The 24,181-nt window shown below is 42.5% G+C and overlaps 2 protein-coding genes across 2 annotated transcripts in view; both read left to right on the top strand.

The window, feature by feature from the left end:
• The window catches only part of med13a (mediator complex subunit 13a), a 104,184-nt gene extending 91,135 nt beyond the window's left edge, over positions 1-13,049 (top strand). The window contains exons 18-30 of the mRNA XM_024261310.2: positions 590-813; positions 904-1,093; positions 3,073-3,445; positions 3,563-3,788; positions 4,063-4,254; positions 4,711-4,934; positions 5,007-5,149; positions 5,233-5,391; positions 9,258-9,446; positions 10,434-10,567; positions 10,641-10,805; positions 11,724-11,824; positions 12,037-13,049. Of these exons, the coding sequence (XP_024117078.1) occupies positions 590-813; positions 904-1,093; positions 3,073-3,445; positions 3,563-3,788; positions 4,063-4,254; positions 4,711-4,934; positions 5,007-5,149; positions 5,233-5,391; positions 9,258-9,446; positions 10,434-10,567; positions 10,641-10,805; positions 11,724-11,824; positions 12,037-12,169 (2,453 nt within the window). The 3' untranslated portion in view covers positions 12,170-13,049. The remainder of the gene's footprint in view (positions 1-589; positions 814-903; positions 1,094-3,072; positions 3,446-3,562; positions 3,789-4,062; positions 4,255-4,710; positions 4,935-5,006; positions 5,150-5,232; positions 5,392-9,257; positions 9,447-10,433; positions 10,568-10,640; positions 10,806-11,723; positions 11,825-12,036) is intronic.
• A 1,785-nt stretch (positions 13,050-14,834) lies between these two features.
• ints2 (integrator complex subunit 2) overlaps positions 14,835-24,181 on the top strand; it is a 41,055-nt gene continuing 31,708 nt past the window's right edge. The window contains exons 1-5 of the mRNA XM_036210836.1: positions 14,835-15,146; positions 16,275-16,413; positions 18,598-18,700; positions 19,187-19,300; positions 23,511-23,641. Coding sequence (XP_036066729.1) covers positions 14,854-15,146; positions 16,275-16,413; positions 18,598-18,700; positions 19,187-19,300; positions 23,511-23,641 — 780 coding nt within the window. The 5' untranslated portion in view covers positions 14,835-14,853. The remainder of the gene's footprint in view (positions 15,147-16,274; positions 16,414-18,597; positions 18,701-19,186; positions 19,301-23,510; positions 23,642-24,181) is intronic.

Raw genomic sequence — 24,181 nt, 5'->3', positions numbered from 1 at the left:
TAATATTTTAGCTGGCTATCAGCTTCAGCATTTTTAGCTATCAATAAGCGTGTTTGAGATGACCAAGGCGGGCCCGGCGCTGCACAGATTCCCTCCAGCGCGGTGTATGCTGGTTAGTTTCTGTCACCGACGTCAAATGGGTCACGAAGTATCGCGGGAAAAGGGCGGGTTCAAGGTGCCTTTCTAAGCTACCGCAGCCAGAAAATAGCTGGCTTCAAGCCGCCTTGAGGACTACAAAACAATGCATTGTGGGAAACGGTGTGAAGTAACTGGCTCTAAGTGAAGGACATCTGTGTATTTTTTTACTCTTTCTGGAAGGTAGTGAATCACTGATGAAAAAATAAGATTTCAAATAATGTGTGATTATATGCGTCATTGTTGTCTTTAAAATTAACTTTAATTTCTGTTTTATCTGTTTATTTGGGACAGTGCTCATGAAATGAATCCCGCAGCGGTTGCAGTGGGCTTTTATTGTAGTTTTCTGTGTGACTACGGAAACGGAAACGGAAACTCAGTCAGTCCTGCAGTGTTCAAATGTTAACCGTACTCACTGTTCTTCCCTCCCTTTTCCCTTCTCTCTGTCTGAAAGGCACAGACGAGTCTCCGGAGCCCCTGCCCATCCCAACCTTCCTGGTGGGTTACGAGTACGACTTTTTGGTGCTCTCTCCGTTTGCTCTGCCCTACTGGGAGAAACTGCTGCTTGATCCGTTTGGCTCCCAGCGAGACATCGGTTACCTGGTCGTTTGTCCGGATAATGAGGCCCTGCTCAGTGGCGCCAAAAGTTTCTTTCGAGACCTCACTTCCGTCTATGAGGTAGGGCAGATCTTTCTGCAGCATGTTTGTGATGTTGACCCTTTTAGCTCTTGCTTCCTCTGAGTATTTTTAACGCCGGTGTTTCTGTAGTCGTGTCGCCTGGGGCAGCACCGACCCATCTCACGAGGCTACCCTGACGGCATCGTCCTCGTCGGTGGCAGTGAAGCTCAGAGCCTCGCGGATAAGCCAGTCAGTGACTGGTTCCTGAAAGCTGCCAGTGGCAACAGTGACGCCTTTACAAAGCTCAAACTCTATGCACAAGTGTGCCGCCACAACCTCGGTATGTGCCACAGCTATTGCTCTTTAACAGCACTTTTGATTCCATACCGCCCGCAGAAGAACTTGTTCACGCTTAACCCAGGCCTCCACCTCAGATCATGTTGCTGTGGTTGTCTGAACTCAGGCTTTTTACAATAACGCTAGTCAGGATGGACAGCAGTGCTCTGACATGGAGTGAACTGTAAAGACCCGCTAATGAAAATGATGTTGTAGGTGTCTGAACATGTTCTTGTGGCATTGTTCTGATGATGGAGGACAAACATACAGAGAATTCAGCTCAGAACAGCTTTTCTGGGTATTTCTTTATTCAAATTGCTGTGATATAGAAAATACAATCGGCAGGCCACAAGTTCATTAAACTTTGTTTAATGACAAACAACCTGGAAAAACAACAAGACACAACTCTGTCACATCTGATTTCAAAGAAAAAGTGTCATAGCCAACTTCAGAATAAATCACCTCAGTCCACCATGAATACAGTTTCCAAGTGATCCTAACAAAGACACGTCACTGGAGGTGACTGGAGGCGACGCGTCAGGTTTTCAGGGTTTAAGTTAGGGGTATAACGGATCACAAATCTCATGGTTTGGATCGTGTCACGGTTTGAGGTTACCGTTTGGATCATTTTTCGGATCAGTAAAGAATTAAAAGCAATAGGAAAAAACAAGAAGATAAAAGCCTAAAATTGCTTTTTTGAAAAGTTTTAAAACATTTATTTGAGAAAACATAAATAAAGTACCTAAAAGCATAAATATACACTTACAGATCCTTGAACTTTGAACATAAACAAAGATATAAAAACTTGTAGTTTCTGATTATATTTACATGTTTTGAGACCAAATCTACAAAAACTGAGAGAAAAGATGATAAATATGCAACCCCCACCCAAATGTCAAGTTAAATCGTAAATGAAAAAGTTAAAATCAAACTTTCATTATTTTTGTATTAATTTTAGTATTGAAACTAACTTTGGGGAAAGAATGGTGTGAGAATGTATTGAATGATAAAGTTGTCATTTATGAAAAGTAATGATGTAGTTGGTAAGGAGTATGAAGATTATTGATAACATGTGGAAAAATGTTGGCTTTCAGTTCAGTCCTGTAGGATAATATGTTTATCAGGGATTTCAAGGTGGAGATTTCTATCCACCACTACTCCATCTACTGATGTAACACCTGTTTGAGAAACTCAATTAAAAAATGAATATTAGAAAAAAAAAAGAAACTAACTCGGGGAACATTTCAATATTTCAAATAATTATTATTATCCGTAGTACATGAGCAGGTAAGGCTGTGGCATACCCGCTTTTCCTGGGGATTTTTGATCCTTTTGACTTGCCGTACTGCCTTCTCCTGACAGGACGTCCCTCTAACGGATCGGCTGGAGGGCAGCCGCTGCTCTGAACCCAGACACGGAGACGTGCAAAATAAATAAACCTAATCTTGAATCATGTGCATCATCCATGATGAGTTTGAGAAAAGCTTTTTCTGAAGCTCCTCCCACACGTGGCGGGAGCTACAGGTTTTAGATAACCGTCAGTAAGCAACTTTGACGCATGTTCAAACAAAGACGGCGTGCAGTACATGTATGTGACGCCTGTTATATTCAGTGTGGACAGAATGGATTTTAATATTGCATGCGAGGAGCGCATTGGCATTAGTGGAGGAGGTGGGCGATCTTTGGTACACGTGTGACCCGAACCATGATCCGTATGGACCACCGATCATCCGTGATCCGTTACACCCCTAGTTTAAGTCCCTGTGTAGTATGTGTTAAATCTGCTCCATCTAGAGGAGACATTCTTCAATGGTGGCATTAAGATTTATGTTTTATGTTTGTGAGCTGATCAAGATGTTTTGGCGAAAGGATAAGCACCTCCCCTTTTGGATTGTCTCAGTGTAGCGGTCTCTGCTCCGTGTCCTGCGTCTGCTCCATCTGACCTTGGATGGCCACTAATGGCTTCTTTTTGCTTCTCTGTAGCTCCATATCTTTCCTCACAACCATTAGACGCCTCTCTCCTCACACAACCCTGCCCCCCTCCCACACCAAACCAGCCATTGTCAACACAACAGCCTAGCTCCGCCTCCAGCACTGCCAGCCAGCAGGGCTCCTCCTCCATTCCTCCCAGCAGCAGCGGCGGCGGGTCTGCAAACGCTTCTGCATCCCTACACGGCCATTCAGCATCTTCAGGTCAGCCTGTCAGCTCACTCCCATCTGCCAAACCCAGCTCCTTCCCCCCTTTTGGAAGTATGGGAAGCTCACAGAGCGGACAGCTGGGACAGCAGGCAGGTGCCCAGAACACTGGGGACGCCTCCAGCACCCTGACCCAGGGGTCCACCGAGCCCCCTGAAAGGTACTGAAAACAGTCAGTTCCACTGCAGCCTTCAGTTTTTCTGCTTTTCTCACAGGATCTGCGATATTCTGATCATGTGACTAGGATAACAGCTAGAATTCCTCTCCCTCTTGACAGCACTTTGGAGCGGGAGAAAGTGGGCGTGCCAACAGACGGCGAGTCCCATGCAGTGACATACCCTCCAGCCATCGTTCTTTACATCGTGGACCCTTTCAGCTACGAGGACGCTGACGGATGCTCAGGGCAGCTGGACTCCAGCGTGTGGACGCTCAGCCTGCTGCGATGTTACCTGGAGATGCTGCAGTCTCTGCCCCCCCACATTCAGAACTCCATTTCTGTTCAGGTCAGCACTCGCTCAGGGAAAAGCACTCTTCTGTTGCTCATTTCATTTGAAACTGGGGATGCTGACACTGAATGCACTGAACACGGCGTTCACATCAAACCCATGTAAAGCTGTGTAATAAGACATTTGGATGAATTGTTTCCTGCTTTTGAGTAGCTTCACAACTTACTGTCAGATTGCGAGCTTTACCAACGTCACTGGTATTTGTTCACCTTTGAGGTCTTCAGAAAGCTGTGGAACCTCCTCTCATCTGCATTTCTTTGTGTGTCCTCAGATCGTTCCATGCCAGTACCTCCTTCAGCCGGTGCGAGGAGAGCATCGTCATATCTACGCACAGCATCTCAAATCTTTAGCCTTCTCCGCCTTCACTCAGTGCAGACGGCCGCTGCCCTTCTCCACCAACGTCAAGTCTCTCACAGGCTTCGGCCCAGGCTTGGCCATCGACACGGCACTGAGGAGCCCAGAGGTAAGACCAACTTCCACTTCCAGCAGCTGCAGTTTTCAGACATGTTTGATCAGAAATGTGGAGACGGTTGTTGGTGCTCGCGGCTTGGCTTCCACATCACAGTCCTCTGTGCTCTGATCGATTGCTCAGCAAATAGATCCTTGATTCACTGAGCCAGCAGCAGAGTGATAGAGACTTGGAGCCTTCCAGGAAGACCTTTGCTCTGTGGAAACACATTTTTGTAATGACAGGAGAGAGCGCCTTTTTGCTGTCTCCAGCAGAAAAATAACTTTTTGATTGAACCTGTGTTGCCCTCAAGTTTACTCTACATGAGATGCTCCTCCTTTAATTGATGACACTTTTTAATGATTGATTAATTAATGATGCAAATTACAAACTGTAGTTTATCAGACAGTTGAAGGTCATGATTTTCTGTGTTGAATGTTCATTGGCGCCCATCTTTGCTCCTGCCTGCAGCGCCCTGAGTGTCTGCGTCTGTACACGCCTCCGTTCATCCTGGCACCTGTCAAGGACAAGCAGACGGAGCTCGGGGAGACCTTCGGTGAGGCATCGCAGAAGTACAATGTGCTGTTTGTGGCGTACTGTTTGTCCCACGACCAGCGGTGGCTTCTGGCCACATGCACTGACCTGTACGGGGAACTCCTGGAGACCTGCATCATCAACGTAGATGTCCCCAACAGGTAGAATGATTTGCACGGTGAAAAGCATTTGCTTTTCTTGGAGTGTGGTGAATCTGGCTCTGTGTTCTGCAGGGCGAGGAGGAAAAAGGGTTCTGGTCGGCTTCTGGGCCTGCAGAAGCTGTGGGAGTGGTGCTTGGGGCTGGTGCAGATGACATCTCTTCCCTGGAGGGTGGTGATTGGCCGACTGGGAAGGATAGGGCACGGAGAGTTAAAAGGTGGAAAGACTAAAACAGCAGAACATTCATGTCACTCCCATCATTTGACTGTATTTCTAAGATCTTTCTGTCTCCTTTTCCAGACTGGAGTATTCTGCTGAGCAGAAGAAGCCTCCAGTCGCTCAGCCGACGCCTGAAGGAAATGTGTCGCATGTGTGGAATCTCTGCCTCAGACACTCCCAGCATCCTCAGCGTGTGCTTGGTTGCCATGGAGCCGCAGGGATCATTTGTCATCATGCCAGGTACAGAGTGTGCCAATGATGACGCCTGTAAATATACTCCCTTTGAATGTGCATGAGTGACACCAGCCCACACACCAGCAGACTGCTGCATCGCTGTGGAGTGATTGGTGACCACCATGTGTCACAAAGCATGTCTGCGGTCCAGCCCAGATTGATGGCTGCAAAGAATCTTATATCATCTCCTGGCAAAGCATGGCCTCTCAGATCCCATTGATTTGAATGACTGAAGGAAGTCTGATCACTGAGTGGCTTTAGGAAACGATGAGGGCCGGTCCCAGTCACGCTGAGGTTGTGTGCTTATCCTATTCTTTCACTTCAAACCTCAAACTTCTGCAGTTTGTTGGTATACTCATTAACTAAGTATAAACTGGGAATTTCCCTTTGACTGTAATGAGAACTGGACTGAGTGACTCCGCCCTCCTGGCGTTCCAAACAGGAAGTACCTGCTGGTTCCAAGAAGCCAGACTCCCATTCACTTCAATAGAGAAATAAACAGCTGTTCCTCAGTCATTCTATTGTCAGAATAACTATTCTTATTCTGATACATTCTAATATCTCCTTGCTTACCCTCTTTTTTAAGATTTTTTGTTCTTTATTGCAAGTTTTTCAAGTTATAAACAAACCAATGTAGGTGGTTTGGCTCCGCGTCCAATGTTGGAAACATGTGATTGACAGAATCTCCTGGGCCCAATTTCAAGAGTTATGGGTGTGGACTTCCAACAAGCTCACCTCTGATTGGCTGTAGTGGTACCGATGACGTCTGGCTTCTACACGTTGGTGTCCATAATGCAAAAAATGGCGACTGAATTAATTTGACTAATTTGGTTGAAGAGAAACGTAAACCACTCCCTGTGAATAATGTCGCACTCGCTTGCTCCACTTCTCATGTATAGGTCCCTGGTTTTGAAATCAGACCTAATCATGTCGTTTCAGACTCCATCAGAATTGGATGTTTAATTTATTCTTATTGTGATCAGCACTGTATGTATTTCAAGCTTGAACAGATCGCCACATGTTACTGTCATAAAACAGGATGTGTCGGATCTTTTAATAAACTTTTAAAACTGATAGCAAGTGTTTCTTTTAGTTTGTTTTATTGCAAACAATACCTACAAAGACATTACAAAATGTAAAAAAAAAGTTGTTTGTATTATTTTACTGAGAATTAAACCAACAGACCGCTGCCATCCAAGTTTCAGAAAAAATTGATTTAAAAAAAGAAATCCACAGTCTCTCAAAAACAACTAAATTTAATAAATGGTTCCATTGATGGGATCCAGTCATGAAAACTCATGTTTATGCTACAATCAAGATTTTGAAAAGAAGTCATCAGTAACATTTAAGAATGTTTTTTATTGTGAATCACATCTGATCAAAAATGTTCAATATTTCTGAAGAGACTAAATCTACAGTCTCCAGACTTTCTCTTTTTAACTTTATTGCTTTAAACTGCAGAAATACAGGCAATTAACAGAACTATAATCAACACAAACAGGCGTTGAGAATCGGGCAAATTACAGCAGATCTAGAAATGAAGGCCGAGATACTCACATTTATGTACTCAGATAAAAGTTGACCTATGAGGAAACACACTTTAAACCATCCATACACACATCCCTACACATCCACACATAAACAGATATATAAACAGTCAAAATCAGGCCATTAGGATGACAGCTGTCATCCAAAGATGTTGTAAACGTTTTTCAAAAATAGTGGTCACTCCAGTCCATCTTTTCAAAAAAACATCATTTTTTAGTTGTAGCTGGGCAGTCAGGTGTTTCATCAGGTAAACTTGTTTCAGTTTTTGTATCCATTGAGTTATTGTTGGTGGATTTGGTTTAAGCCAATTTAAAGTAATAATCTTTCTTTCAGCCATCAATCTTCTTCTTCTCCTTTGGGCTTTTTCCCTTCAGGGGTCGCCACAGCGAATCAGTTTCCTCCATCTAAGCCTGTCTTCAGCATCCTCCACTCTAACACCAGCCACCTTCATGTCTTCATTCACTGCATCCTATTGCAACTATCAATAGGACATGTGAAATATGACATTATTCATTAGTAAGAGATTCTTTGTTATACAAATCTACAAGGAATACACGAGGATCCATAGGCTGATCCATCCTTATGACTTTCTCTATTTTCTTTTTTATGTTCTCCCAGTATGGTCTTATTTTGTGGCAACCCCAAAAGACATGCGTGTGATACTAACCACGCCGCATTCTCTCAAACATGTATCTGTGGAGGCATTCAGAGAGATATGTGTTTTTTAAGGGGTTCTGAAAGACAAATTTTTGTTTTCCAGTCAAACTCCTTCTAGATTTGGCTTCCAATGCCGTTATAACAGTCAGTGCACACCCTTTCCCACATCTCCTCTGACGTTCATTTCAAGTTCCCACTGAGTTTTGATGTTGTCTTGTGTGTTGTCTGACATGCTTGTCATCAGTTTCTGGGATAATATGGATATTAACTTATTTGCTGGCATTTGATTTCAATTAGGTTAATAAATTATGATTCAATATGATTTGGTCCCATCTTCACCATGTCCCATTCTAGGTATTTTGTTATTTAATCTCTAATCTGAAGGTATCTATACAGGTCGCTTGAGGGAAAAGAAAACTGTTTCTGCATTTCTGAAAATGATTTTAAATCAAATGATGTTATACTTTCAAACCCCTTTCAGTGCACTTTTTAAAAACTGCATCTGATATAGATGGAAGAAACTCAATGTTACCTTAAATGGGTGTAACACAAGATAGCCCCTGGTATTTCCAATACTTTCACAAATTCCATCCATCCATCCATCCATCTTCCTCCGCTTCATCCGGGACCGGGTCGCGGGGGCAGCAGTCTAAGCAAAGATGCCCAGACTTCCCTCTCCCCGGCCACTTCCTCCAGCTCCTCTGGGGGGACCCCGAGGCGTTCCCAGGCCAGCCGAGAAACATAGTCTCTCCAGCGTGTCCTGGGACTTTCACAAATTGAATTCCAAATCTTAATTGTTTGTATTTTAGTCTTGTTTACTCATAAATGAAGGATTTTGCAGCATCAGACCAAGCACTCCCTTCCCTGTTCCATGCTCATCTTCAGTATCTTCAACCGTATTCTTGGTCTCCGGTTTTCCCCAATAAATCTGGACAATATTTTATCTAATATTTTAAATGTGGATTGAGGCATTGAGATGGAAAGAGATTGAAACAGAAATAAGATTCTTGGTAGAATGTTCATTTTTATCGATTCTATTCTTCCCAAAAGAGAAAGTGGGAGCATATCCCTCCTGTCGACGGCCTTTTTCATTTCCTTGATTAGTTTTCCATGGTTGGAGTTATATAGTTGTGAGACTATAGGTGTAAGAAAGATACCCAAATACTGAAATCCACTTATTAATTGTTTAAACCTGATTGTCTAGTTCTAAAGGCCATTCTCCTACAATCATCATTGCAGGGGATATGTTTGTATTAATCTTTTATCCTGAAACATAACCACCAGGCTTTCTTACATGACCACCCGTTTTTATCAGTTAATGCTTAACATCTGATCGTTACTCTGTTTTACTTGATTGTTAAAGCTACTTCACAGAAGTGCTCTGTTAAAGGGTTAAATGGTAAAACAAGGTTAATGAAATGAAAAGCAGGGTCAGCCCGGATCTGTTAATGTGTAGATTTGTTACAGAAGTATTGGATCAGGATTCTGTATCAGCAGAAACTTGAGACTCTGAATGGGATTGGGGCCAAGAAACTTGATTGGGGCATCCCTAAACTACTGACATATGAATAGTTCCGACATTTATCATTCACCATTTTAAACAGTGATGTTGTTGGATGTTTGGTACAGCCGTTGGTGTTTTTGACCCGCTGTCTCTCTCTCATCAGACTCTGTGTCGACGGGGTCCGTGTTTGGCCGGAGCACCACCTTGAACATGCAGACGTCACAGCTCAGCACCCCACAGGACACCTCCTGCACGCACATCCTGGTGTTTCCCACCTCCGCCTTTGTCCAAATCACAAGCTCCAATTACACCAACATCGATACCAACATCGACATTCTGAACGGCACCAACGGTCAGTCACTCTGCTGCTTCGCACCGTAGACCAGACCACAGAGCAGTCGGACCTCCAGAGGTCTTACTCTCTGACTGTGATCTTGTGAAGATGTCAGCTGATTTATTTACACCTGCTGAAGTGGAGCAAACCGTTTCAGGATCCAAACTGGTTCAGACTACAGTGTGAAAGCATCTTTAGTCCAGCATTCCCTTTCATTCTGTACTGTTTGTTCCTGAATGCTGTCTGCTTCATTGTCTCATTAGGTTTAAAGTCCCCCTCTGATCATCCTAGTTCCTAGTGGATGTTTAACCCTCGTGCTCTCTTATGGGGTCCAGATGACCCTACCCTTTCATTGAAAAAAAAGATCAGTGCACTGTCTTGTGGGGTCCAGATGACCCCACTTTTAATGTAAACAAACCTAGGAGAGCAGAAGGGTTTATTCTGATTATCCTGTTTTAGCAAACATCCAAAAACTGTCATTTTCTATTTTCTGTAGAAAAGCCTGCTAGCTTTAGCATCTCCCCTCCCACTCAGCAGAGTTCCTCTGCTTCAGAGGTTTAAACACGTTATACTCCTACATTTGGTGGCTGCAGCCGTCAGGCAGTTTTTGCAGCGTTTTCTTTGTTGCTCCAAGCCTGAAGTCACCATTCCCAACCACTTCCGTAGAACTGAGGAGACGGATCCCGTTTCGGGAATGAGCTCCTCTTTGCCGACTGTGCCTTTCCAGAGAAGCGCAGGGTGGCCTTACTGGGAGCAGTAATGCTGGGAAAATAAAATCACACTTTTACCAAATGTAAATCTTCTCAACCAGAAAATTTCTGTTAATCGAAAAATGGATTCATTGCCCAGCCTTAATGAATAAAGAAAGACTCAGAAATGAAATCTTCCTTTTCTTTATAAATGTCCTCCATCAGAAAAACTCTGTCAAACATCACTAAATGTGTGCTGGTGTGATCATCCGCTGCTGTCCCTGACCGAATGTCCTGTCTGTCTATGCTGGCTCAGATGCTATTGGGATCTTTGACCTGCTGGACCCTGAAAACGAGTTAGTGGACCCCGACATCATCAACATCTCTCCCCCCACTTCCCCTGTGCACTCCCCCGGCTCTCATTACCACCACGGAGGGGACGGCAGTAAGGTGAGACAGCTGCAGCCGTGCACGCTCTCTCTGACACTCACAGACGCTCATGCTGACTCCCCCCGTGTTGCAGGGCTCCAACACCAACCACATGCCGTCTCTGGAGGAGGTTCCTAACCTTCTGCAGCAGCCACTGGCCCTGGGATACTTTGTCTCTACAGCCAAAGCCGGCCCCCTGCCCGACTGGTTCTGGTCGGCCTGCCCGCAGGCCCAGAACCAGTGCCCACTCTTTCTTAAGGTGCTTCCTTCAGCTCTGTTTCCTTTAGTCTCTTGGGTTTCATTTTAGACCTGTTGGCATGTTTCCTGTGAAGTAAGCTCAAGGTTCAGTTTAACACATGAAAACGTTGCAGTTCCACATTTATAAAGACACTTTTTACTGTTTGGACAGGTTAAGACACATGTGTCAAACTCAAGGCCCATCATTTTATTTTATTGTTATTAATAATGGGCTGCACAGTGGCGCAGTGGTTAGCGCTCTTGCCTCACAGCGAGAAGGCCCCGGTTCAAATCCCGGCTTAGGGATTCGGGACCTTTCTGTGTGGAGTTAGCATGTTCTCCCCGGGCATGCGTGGGTTATTTAGGCTTTTTTTTAATTTCTTAGACTAATTTGGCATATTTTAGCTGGCTATCAGCTTCAGCATTTTTAGCTATAAATTTCAGCATTTTCCGCTATCAGCACTAGCATTTTCAGCTGCCAAATTCAGCTTACAGCATTCAGCATTATCACAGGTAATGCTATATATCTAGTTCATAATCATGTTAAAAAGTTACAGTTTTAACTTTTAACTAAGTGTTCAATAAATGTTTATCCTGTTCGGCCTGAGTCCTAAGGTGTGTTTTGGATTTTCGCCCCTTTTGTGATTGAGTTTGACACCCCTGGTTTAAGGGATTAAATAGATTAGTCTTTGGTGTAAAATTAATTTTTAATGCACAGACTTTGACGATTTGTACAGAAACGTACAGCCTTTGATAAAAATGACAAGATTTTACAGGTTAGCTGGTGGACAAAGGATTGACCTCTGCTGGTTGTAGGTTGGGCCTCGCCCCCACCGCACTCGGAGAAGATGTATTTAAGTGCGAGGAGCTGAAATTAACGTTAAGTGGCTTGATTATGGTGCCTCTGACACCACGTCTCTGCTGTGCTCTGCTCTCTCAGGCCTCTTTGCACCTCCATGTGTCTTCAGTGCAATCGGATGAATTACTGCATAGTAAACACTCCCACCCCCTGGACTCTAATCAGACCTCAGACGTTCTCAGGTAAACAGAACCAGAACTCTCTCATCCTAAAGTCAAGAGCAGACAGACTGGGATACCCGTCAGTCTTCTGTTTGCAGAAAGTTTCTGACTTTTATAAATATTAACGATTTACAGAAACTTTAAGTATCTCTCAACATTGTTTTGTTTTCTATGGACTTACTGCAGATAAAGACTTGATCACTGCCTTACATCTGATGTGTGTGATTGGACAGATATGTGTTGGAGCAGTACAACGCCCTCTCCTGGCTGACGTGTGATCCGGCGACGCAGGACCGACGATCGTGTCTCCCCCTTCACTTTGTGGTGCTCAACCAGATGTACAACTTCATCATGAACATGTTGTAGCCAGCGGCCTGTATCCGAAGGGGGTCGGAGAGTAGCCCGGCCCAGAGGTGACAGCTCCAGGAGGAGGTCCAGCTGAGAGGAGCTCTGGAGTGTAGAGCTGGATCCTGGACGGAGACGGATCCACTCCTTTTCTCTGTGGTTTAACGCAGATGCAGTCCTGCCCCTGTGATTCAAAGACATTTGTGTCGCTACGAGGGTGGAGTTTGGAGTGGAGAGTCTATCTGTAAAGTTACAGGAGAAAAGGGACATCTGATCAAGTTAAAAAAGGATGCTTGGTTTTAAAACAAGAAAATCCTTTTTATTGCTTTAGATAAAATGGTATCACAATGAAATGCCTGCATCTATCTTATTTATTGTAAGTTTTTAAATGTATAATTTGTTGTATTTCTTAACGTCTTTATATATATATATATATATATATATATAAAAGATAAAAATGGGGAAGGTTTATATTGCTTTCCTGCTTTAAAGCAATTGGTCAAGATGTCGAAGATATATCTAATTGTCTTAATGAATGAAACAGCCAGGAAAAATCCTTTAAAATGAAAAGTCCCTATAGGATGCTTTTAGAGTATTATTTTTTTGTAATGGAGATGGAATATTTGTATTTTCACTATGTACAGAAGAACTAGAGAGCAGAATTATGTTCCATGCATTTGAGCATGAAGGACTTGCAGCAAAGCTGTAGCTACAAAGGATTTGTACAGCAATGAACTTCACTGTGTTCAAAAAAGAGGTACATTGTTGTGTATAGTATTTTATACCACACATTTAGACACAAAAACCAGATGGCAATATATAAGAATAATGATATATGGATGCCATGCCAGCAGTTGGTGGTGTGGCTTCTGTTTTAGAAAATAAAGTGCGTCTAACTATTTTCCTGTGCTTGTGTTTTGCTGTGTGTGTGTGTATGTGGGTGGGTGGGGGTCCGATGCATAAGAACACCAGCAAAGAAACATCTGCTGAGCCTCAGGTTGGTCTTTTCTTCTAAGGCTGTCATTTGGATTTGTCTCTTCTAAATCTTTTATAAAAATATTGACTCTGAGGCTATTTATTTATAGAATGGAGCTTTTACATATTTACAATCATTAAATCATAGTGATGAATAATTATAGTGCTAAATTAGTATGCTTTTTATAACAACTTAACTTGTTTTACTTTTGACAGTAGCACAAAGGGCAGAGAGGAAATAAGAATTGTCTTCTCACTGCTCCTTTCCTGTCATGAAGATATGTGGACTATATTATGTACTGAATATCTTAATGTCATGCTCTCTTCATGAAAAGAACAAATAAACAAATCAAATCAAGTTCCTTTCAAAATAAAGTGCACCCTAGTTCAAATAGAACCCACGTGTAGCAGGTTTACAGAATTAGAACTGCATTTTTCTATCATTGTGACTTTGGTGCACCCTCATCCTTTTTCTTTTTTACGATCAATTTTAAATGGTCAAGTGTAAAGATGCCAAGATTTGGGTCAAATCTATATATAGTTTTAAAATCTATATGTAGATAAAGATATATACTTAAAGAGCATTGTTTCTAAACGGCAACAAAAATGGTTGAGCACCAGAAGATCAGGATAAGTGCTTTACGTGCGTCAATGTGGTAATCGTTTTGCTCTCTTGGCTGACGTTAAACATCTGAACATGAAGACAAAACTCAAATTCACTAGAAAAAAAATAAACACAACTACAAACACTTTATTTATGCAAAGTGTTAACATTCTTTCTTTCTGGGAAAACGTATATGTACAATTTGTTATTTTCTTATCTTCACTGTTTGTCATCCAAGCGTTTTAAATAAAGTTGTTTGGGAAAAAAAGGGGGCGGGCTCTGGTCTGAGGACCCTGACGTTCAGCTCTGTGCTGGAGCTGCTAGCCCGATGCTTGGATTTCTCTTAGAAAAACGGAATCATTTCTATAAGTGAGGTAAAGAAAAAAAAGTAGAATAATAAGAAAAAATATATTTTTTCCAGTGGAGAGAAACTGCCGAGGAAACTCGGCTGTTTTTTTGCTTGTTTGTTTGTTTTTTAGCTTGGTGTTAGCTGCTGTTACTAGCATGCTAAAGTAAACTGGACGTGTTTCAGATGCCGGCTAGCAACTAGCATTGACGAACTAGCAGGTCATTGTTGTGTCTAATAACGTACTAATCAAGCTTTTTGGTTGTTTCTTGCAAACTGAAAATAATCTAATATTTTTACCAAGAAATCTTTACGTCAGTAACAGTTCCCAGTAATTGCAGGTATTTCCCGCTACCCATCTTTGTTAGCTGCATGAATGTTAACCTGCTTCTGGAGCCTCTTCACTGTTCGTGTGCTGTTCTGCTCATCCTTCCAACCTTCCAATGTACACTTCAGTTTAGTCTTTCAGCAGAGGTCAGGTGCAGCTCTCTGTTATTAAACTCGTCTGCTGTCTGGTTGCTCTCATAGCTCAGGTTTTTGTTTGTTTTGTTCTTAAACTAAGCAACAGGCAGAGCAGATAATCAGTTGAAAATAGGTTGGTGCTTGGAAGCTGTAAAACACTACAAAATGTGAGTACAATCAGTCCATCTTCTAAAATTAGAAATGGATGCAGCTCCCCCTGGGATAAATGAAGTATGTTGAGAACTAAGCTGGTGCTTCATTCATTTGCTCGCCGCTGAAGCTCGTTTTTCTCGCTCCAGTGTCTTTATCCACCCAGAGATGGCGGACAATGTTGGGCTGCAGTTCGTCAGCTCCTATGCCTTTGGAGCCATGCAGAAGGTGGATGTGGTGCGCCTGGCAGCCCTGAGTGACCCGGAGCTGAGGCTGCTGCTCCCGTGTTTGGTGAGGATGGCTTTGTGCGCTCCTGCTGATCAGAGCGAGTCCTGGGCTCAAGACAAGAAGCTCATCCTGCGCCTGCTTTCTGGAGTGGAAGCCGTCAACTCCATTGTAGCGCTTCTGTCGGTGGACTTTCATGCTCTGGAACAGGATGCAAGGAAAGAGCAACAGCTGAGGTAAGGATGACCTATTTTATTTGTGTTGTTATTAATGCCAGGTAGGATTTACCAGTCTTCATTTTAGCAGCACACAAAAGTTAGCCTCCAGGCTCCCCACACTGCTGAGCCCTTTCTTATACACGCGACTGCACCCCGTCCCACTCCAGCAAAAGCATAATAAAATTCACAGATGACACCACAGTGGTGGGACTCATTTCAGACACACATGGGTCTGCATACGGGGCGGAGGTGGAGCAGCTGACCGTGTGGTGTAAAGACAGCAACCTGATCCTCAACTCTACTAAGACAAAGAAGCTGATTGTGGATTTCAGGAGGAGAGGCCTGAAAGCATACAACCGCTGTACAGTGGGGAGAGGGTGGCTGACTTATGCTTTCTGGGCATACAGATTAAAGAGGAAATGTCTTTGGAGTACTAACACCTCAGTGATTAATAAAAGAGCACAGCAGGGACTTCCTACTTCCTAAGACTTCTCAAGAAGAACCACCTGTCACAGAAACTGCTTGTGTCACTGTGTGTGTGTATTTGTGTGGTATGCCAGCTCCACTGCCACAGAGAAGAAAATGCTCCAGAGGGTCATCTCCAGCACCCAGAACATTATTGAATGCCCTCTCCCCTCCCTGGATGATCTGTACAATGAACTCTGCAACAAGAAAGCTAAAAAATCATCAGGGATACCCCACATCCAAAGCAGTTTGAACTGCTGCCCTCCAGAAAGAGATACCACACAATGAAGTGCTGAACCAATAGGCTAAAGAACAGGTTTTATCCAAGAGCAGTACAGTGTTCCTCTGCAGATTCAAGTTTCTTAATTTACGGTTTCACATAATCGCAGCTTTTTTCAGTCATGTGACTACAAGACAAATGTATGAAATGTTTGCACCTGAAGGAGTTGCTGCACTGCTGAGGTGTATCTCCACTCCCGGAGCGTAGCGCAAAAGCAAAGCTCTCAATTTACTGGTGGATCTTGGTTCCAGTACTCACCTATGGTCATGAGCCCTGGGTCACTGAAAGCAGAGGTCCTGAATACAAGCGGTTGAAAGGAGTGTTTCTGCAATTAGAAAAGGGGATTGCTTTGTAATGTCATTGTACAAGCGTGCCATGACAAGACTATTCTGTTCTTCCAGACACAAGGCAGGAGGCTCAAATGGAGAGAGCATTCTGGTGTCCCAGCTTCAGCACGGCCTGACCCTGGAGTTTGAACACAGTGATCCTCTCAGAAGACTGCGACTGACCCTGAGTGAACTGCTGGCCATCATGAATAAGGTGCTGTCTTTGTTTTTTAACAACTTAGCAACAATGAGGAACGTTTATGATTTATTCCAAACATTTTTCAGTATTAACTTTCTCTTTTAAAGTGCCACTCTGATCATTTTCTGATCTGCTGTAAGAGTACTCCCAGAGGTCTGTAAATGATATGATGATGCTGTTTTCAGCTCAAATAAAAAACCTGTGTCGTCTCTAGGACATAGTTTCTGCAGAGCGGCCGGAGTTCATTTGAAAAACTAACCTCTGAGTTGTGGGTGGGGCAGTTGGCGCAGAGCAACCCCGCCACCAGAGCTGGGAACAGGGAGCTTGTTGCCCGCTCTGCATTTTTCTGTCACAAATAAGCTCTTTTGTAAACAACATTTTTCATCTGCTCCTGATTCACAACAATTTGAATAAAATAAATACTCAGAAATGTAATTGAAGCTCAATTTTCTTCATACCAAAGAACACACCATTTTTCAAAATGTCTGTCTATTTAATTCGGATATTGTTTTATCATTAAAAAGTCAAAACACATTAGAGATGTGAGTGTTTGGACCTCAGATTCCCAGAGCAGTCAAATTGACTGCTCACTTTTTACAGGGAAGTTCTTATTTTACTATTTGCCACATTTTTCCGCTCAATCTCCTGCTCTATTGAGTCTTTCTTTTTTCCTCCTCTCTGAAGCTAAAACATTCATTCTAAACTCATCAGAGACAAACATGACGAGTAGAAAGACGATGACGGTTCCAGAGGCTTTGGCTGTGCTGCACAGCCTTGAGGAGCGGCTTCAGACCTCATGTGTCTTAGGGTTTAGAAGAAGCTTCATGGAGCTCTGACACTGATTCAGAAATAATCTGTGGTGTCCCCTACAAAAACAAAACAACTCGAAACATCAAATTCCTCATTGTTCAACATCTTATCTGCTATTTTTTAAGTTTAGAGGCCTACAGGAGGACCACTTATCAGCATAATGTTTAGGACATGATGCTGCTATGTCTGTACTGTTAGGCTGTGCTTGTTTTATGTGTTTTTGTGAGCTTCTTTGCCTTTATTTAGTCATTGCGGGGAACCTTTAAGTATCTTACTAAACATTTAGTTTTTGTGAAAGACAGCTATGATCTATCGGGTGTACTATAACTCGAAAGGCCTGATGAGATTAATTTACATGAAATAAAGCTAATTAGGCTATAATGTTTTGGTGACAGTGGAATATCCTGAAGCCTCAATGACATCTTCTGTGTCATCCACCAGAGGATTCAGCCTCCTGTAGCACAGCCTTCAGCAAAGAGGCACCAAGCAGCAAAAGACAGCACAGCGTGGACTGTAATACAGTCAGGTGCAAACAGCGGAAAGCATCAGATTCAGAACATCATCACAGAGTCTGCAGGCCTCATAGAACATGCCAAACACAACCCTGAGGAGCCCCTCTCCTAAAAGAATTGATCTGAGTCCAGTAAACAAATAATCCATCCATAAAACTACAAATCCTTTATCCATTTCCTTTTCTGCCAAAAAACTCCTTTTCTGGTGATGTTATGTTGATGTTCTCTCACAAGAACCTGTGAGATTTGAAGTTTTCAGGTGGAAACAAACGTGGCGGGAGAGGATGGGTAGAAAGCGTTTAAACAAACAGATATTTGGCAGCATTTTAGATTTAAACCCATCAACAAAAACACAGATGAACTGGACAGAACAAAAGTCAAATGCAATCTTTGCAGCATAGAGGTAAAACACAGTGAGAAACCTCCAAAACTGTCTATTGGCTTCATCCTGAGACTCGTTCCAGAGCAGCCAAACTCCTCTGGAAAAGGTGGTTAGCAGCAAAGTACCACGCACCCCCAGAGTAACATCTCATAATCCGCTGAATTTTTGTTTAAAAAGAAGGGATTCTTTTTACTGTTAGTTCCTGGAAAATCTAATGTTGTGTCTGAATGTTTCTTAATTACTTTGATGTTTTGCATTATTGTGGAACATGATTTCACATGGAGCAAAGTTTTGTGTAATAAGGGCATCAATTGTTTTAATACGCAAAGTACCTCTGTACCGCTAGATAGGCTTTATTGTAACGGGACTGTAAAAAGACCAAAATGTTGATTATTCCAGTATTATATTACATTGCTCTTTATGTTAATGAGTAATGAATGCCTAAATATTTGACCTAACACACATCTGATACTGCATGTCCTCGTTGTTTTCCAGGTGGCAGACTCAAACGGGGAGTTTTTCCTCAAGTCCTCTGAACTGTTTGAAAGCCCAGTCTATCTGGAGGAGGTGGCAGATGTTCTCTGTATTTTACAAGCAGGTACCCAGTCTCTAATGTAGTACATTTACTTAAAGGAGGAGTTTTCCTGGTAATGTTGCTTTGATATTAACTCTTACACAGTTGTTATTTCCTGTCATTTTAACAGCGACAGAAGGTAAAAATGCTCATTGCAAATGTTTTTGTCCTAATTAGACACATATCTTAGACTGAAACATGTAAATGAATCTGTTCACCGCTGTCTTTGGCATAAGTCATGGGATAAATGGATTACTATAGGGCGCAATAAGAGAAAAGTTCAGCCTTTGTAGGTTTTTTTTCAATAATATGAATTCCTTCCCTTTGTCTTACAGAACAGAACATATTGTAACAAAAGCCTAACTCTATCTAGAGTGTTGATGAACAAAAACAAGAGACAGACAGTTTCTGAACGAGCGTTGAGCAGGCCATTAATATTGCAGATGTTGTGCTGGCTGGAATCTATCTGGTGATTTGGCTAAAGTTGTGTCCAACATGTTTGTGTCACAGAGCTGCCTTCTCTGCTGCCGATCGTGGATGTAGCAGAGGCTCTACTTCATGTCCGGAATGGCGACTGGTTCCTCTGTCTGCTGGTTGCAAACGTCCCAGACAGCTTCAATGAAGGTAATTCATCTAACCTGGGAGAACCTCCTCTTCAGAATGGTTGCAGGTTCCTTCTGATGTTAAACTGAGGATCTGTCAGATTACCTCTTAGTTCACGTGGAAAATGTGCTTTTACTCTGAAAGCTTAGTGAGGACTTAGTTCAGGTAACAGATGGGTAGTAATTTCAGCTTCTAAAATAGGACTGGAAACTGTTCTCCTGTCTGTCACAGAAAGTGCTTAAAAGATGAATTAGATGAGCACTTCTCTGGTCTGCGCTGCCTTTTCCTGACACAGCTGATCAAAGCTGCTCAGTAGCAAATGTATGTGTTGCATGTCAGTCAAAATCAATTGCTTCTTTTGGCTTTAGTACTTTAAAAACGTCTTTCTCACTGGATTGATAAAAGAGGAGTGGAAGGTGAAGAGTGTCAAACTCTTCTTTCTAGAAGCATCACGGTTTTGAACACCAGCTGATAACGAGCAGAAACAGCTTTTTTCTTTTCAAGTGGAATAAAAAATGTAAGAAATAACAAAAATATCAACATAAAAATGACAAAAATTACAATTATAGCATTTTGTATTTAAGGCTGACAGCTGAGGGAAATTAAAATGAAAATTAAAGGTTTCTTTGAGATACAAATCAATTTGATAAAAAATAATTTGAATATTTTTTAAAGAAGTGTTTAATTAACCCTAAAGTGGAATGAAAATGACGTAAAAATGTATCAGTGATCCAGTTCAAAAGTAGGGCTGTAACGAGTATCCGGGTGCTCGAATACTCACGATCTGCTCCCGAAAATTCGAGTACGGATATTCGCGACGTCCAAGATCGCTGATTCGCGATCTTTATAAATGTAGTAAATTGTAGTAAAATATGATCATAATATCATCTGGAAATGATGTATTTTTGCTGTGAAATGCAGATTAATGTAGGATTTTAAGTTTACGAACTAAAACAAAGAGCCGCAGTACTGCCACCGGAAGTAAACATCTTCGTGACGGTGAAGTTTCCGGTTTACAAAGTAAAACTAGCGAGAGGTTTTTTCTGTTCAAAAACTGGGACCGAAGTTCCGCTCACAGACATAACTTCTGAAACAATGAATTGCATTGAATAGCTCCAGTGTTTACATTCTTTTGACTATGATAACTCCTCAACATTTGATGCAATTAACGAAACTCCATCTTATTCTGAAGAAACAGCCTCGAGCTGCTGAAAGGAGGATGTAATCAACGTGAATCAGATGATTCTGCTGCGAAAAAAAAAGAAAACGTTTTTAATACGAGCTCTCCACCAATATGTGATGCTTAGAACGTGAAATATTGAAGAACTTTGAGGATAGAAAACTGTGGAGAACATTTTCAGATTCTGTTGTTAAATGATCCAAAACAGCAGTGATTTTATCCTTTTTATGTTTTACTGCTGAACCAGAAGATTGATTAAAAAATAAAAAGTTTAAAATGACAAACATTTCTTTTTATCTGAATCTTTGTGTTTTTTAATCAGTTTTGTTCATTCTGATCTCCTGTTCTAAATAAATGTATAAATGATGATTAATTACAAATAACTTCAATTTCCATCCATCCAGTAAATAGACATACACATAGCAATAAACATATTAAAAAGTAAGAATCGTGGTTCGATTCGTGAATCGTTGAGTTTGATTCGTCAATCGGATCGGATCACCACCTAAGCAATGATCCACAGCCCTAATCAAAAGGATGTTTATGATGTTTATTTGTAAGTTTAGATTTGATTTTGAGGAAATTGAAGACCCACTATGATGAAAAAGTCAGTTTTCAACATGTTCTGGTAGCATTTTTCTGATGATGGAGGACATCAAATTGAAACTGCATTTCTGAGTACCGGTATGTCTTTATTTCAAACTGTTGTGAATCTACACTGGGCAGATCACAGTATCCCTGCTCTGCTCCTTTCTGATTCATCCACTTACAGAATTTTAGATCCATCTTTGTTTTCCTGGTCTGAACTGGAATCTGGATCTGAACTGTACAGCTGGATGGCTCTGATATTGATCACCATTTTTGTTGCATCACTAATGTTAGGTTGGAGGTGAGAGGCTGTAAGCTAGTGGCAGAGAGTGTGAACAGGGAGCTCTCAGCAGTGAAGAGGGGAAGGGGGCAGGGTCTCCCCGCGGCAATGATCCCGCCCACAACTGAGAGATGAACTTCTGATAAACTCTGATAAAGCTCTGCAGAAACTATGTCCTGATTTAGGCTCAAGGCATATATATTCAAAGAGCACTGGGTACGTTTTTAGAATAGATCATAAGATGATCGGAGTGGAACTTCAAAGTATCTCTGAAACACTGATTCAGAACCAGTGGAGTCTGCCTGGATTCGGGTAATAAAGTACTCTATTAATCACTATATGGAGAAATTCAGTTGTGCTGTCAGCGTACTATCACATGTACCACACTCATGAAATTAAATAAAATTTTATTACCAGTGAAAACAAGATAAAAGTAATGAATAGGTATTGTAATGATGAGCAAGGCAAAAGTTAACTGAAAATCCTAACAATAAAGCCTAATAAAATGGTAGAATTTCTGCCCTCCACCACATCCCCATCTTTCGCACATGCCATTACAGCTGCGTGTAATGAAAGTTTGCCTTGATGGTACTGGGTTACATGTGTCAGAGTAGATGACATGTGGGGGATCTGTGTGCAAAGACAGCAGTGTACAAGCTGAACAGGAATGGGGAAAGCACAGATCCCTGAGGAGCTCCTGTGCTAGTCAGTACAGTTCCTGATAGTGTTTCCCAACCTGAAAAACTGAGGCCTCTCTGTTGGGTAGTTCTCAATCCAAGAGTACACCCAGTACTCCCAGCTTCCTGCTCGGTAACATTTAGTGTATAGTGTTGAGTGCATTTAATAAATCATAAAACATAATTCATATGTACAGTCTAAAAAAGACTGCACTGTGAAGCATGTACAGAACTGCATCCTTCACCCCTAAGTTCTCCTGATATTCAGACTGCAGCAGATCCAGAGCCTGCTGTGCTTGTGTCCTGATCAGCCGTGGCATCAGCATCTCAAGAGTCTTCAGAACAACTGACATCAGAGCCACTGGTTGGTGGTCCTCAACCCCAACTGGCCTCCCTACCTTGGGAATTGGGGAAAGGCATGAGACATTCCACCGCACAGGAACTTGACCTGTCATGAGGCTCCAGTTAAACAAAGTCTGCAGAGTTTCAGCCAGCTCAGAAACTCTTTGAGGATGCGTGACATTATCCCATCGGAACCTGCAGACTTTCCAGGACACAACTTCCTTAGTTCAGTGCTTATCTAACCCCTGGAGAAGGGGCACATCGATGGGTTACCATGTGCAGAGATGGGACGGCCCCTGGGTGAGGCAGAGCAGGAGGTCACAGCAGCTGAGTGGGACGTGGCAGGACGCTGCAGCCACAGAGCTGGTGCTGCCGCTATATAAGGCGTAGTTGGTCACAGCAGCTGAGGAGGAACAAGTGCTGATTAGGCTTGAGACAGGAACGGACCACAAGTCCAGGCTGCTGTAGTAGTGGTTAAACTCATCAGCTGTTTCGATGTCTCTGGGTGTTGCACTACTCTTCTCCTTGCAACCCGCAGTACTTCTCCTGTCCTTCCTAATGTTCCACACTTCTTTAATGCCGTTTCCTCCTCAATAGTCTTCCTCTATAGTCACTTCTGACCCGCCTGATGCTCTTCTCAGATTGTTGCACCACTCTGACTCTCTCCTGATTACCAGCTCTAAAAGCCACCTCCTTTTAAGTTCAGGAGATCTTTAATATTGTTTGTGATCCAGAACTTGTCGTCAGGGAAGCAGTGAACAGTTACTGACCCTGTCGACTGCCCCGTTCAGGTCGCCGTCAAAACCCTCCAGTCGCTAAAACGGATGTTGTCTCTCAGAGCTTCGTTGGCATCAGGAAGGGTCGTAATCATTTTTAAAGTGTAGCCATCTTTTGTTTTTAACAAAAACCACTAATTGGTCGACAGCTATAACATCGCCATTAGCTGTAGTGAAAACATACGTTAAACCAAAGTGCTGATCATGCCTTTTTATTCTGTCAGGAGCTGCTATTGTTGCTGCTTTCAATTGTGTGACCTAAAATATGATTTCCTAGTTTAATTAGAAAGTTTTTTTAAATATTCCTGATGTTTGCAACCTAGGACTTGAATGTGCAAAACCTCTGTACCCTTTCTGAGTGCTGGAATGTGTCAACCTGGTTGTGCAGTTTGCAGAGGTCTCATCAAGAACGGGGAGCGCCAGGATGAGGAGAGCGTGGGGGGCCGGCGCAGGACCGAGGCGCTCCGGCAGCTTTGTCAGATGAACCCCTCACAGGCGCTGAACATCCGGGCCATGGTGGTGAGTTCTGCTGGGACATCTCTCCAAACTTCCCTAACAACTGCATGCTCTGCACTTTCCCAGATCAGCTTTTCTTTCAATCCATTATGTAGATTATACAGTGAGGCAGATCAGTGTTTGAACACCATGAAAGTTCTCCCACAGAAATAAGGGGGGTCTCTGAAATAGTGCTGCCACGATCAGTCGACTAATCGACGACTAATATAATAGTCGATTAGTCGTTACTTTATATTATATGGAGTCAGAGTGTAGTAAAGTTGAACAAAGTTGTGAGCGTTCAGCACCAAAAAATGAACTTTTGTTATATTTGAGTCAGTGAGACCAAAACTTGATCTTTTGTGAGATTATAGTTCCTTGTTTCAGATGCTGACATCATTAGATTCAAAGGATTTATGTCAGACCAGTGGACAAATTAATGTCACTGGCAGAGATTGGAACTCAGGTCCCGGGGACCAATATAAACAAACAAATGAACAAATAAATAAAGTAAACATATAGAACACAACAGTCACACAGAGTTCAGCAGCCTGACAGCTTCAG

The sequence above is a fragment of the Oryzias melastigma genome, unplaced genomic scaffold (genome assembly GCF_002922805.2).
Source record: "Oryzias melastigma strain HK-1 unplaced genomic scaffold, ASM292280v2 sc00259, whole genome shotgun sequence".
Taxonomy (NCBI): Eukaryota; Metazoa; Chordata; class Actinopteri; order Beloniformes; family Adrianichthyidae; genus Oryzias; species Oryzias melastigma.
Note: the sequence above shows the minus strand (reverse complement) of the source record. Positions and strands in the feature narration are given on the sequence as shown.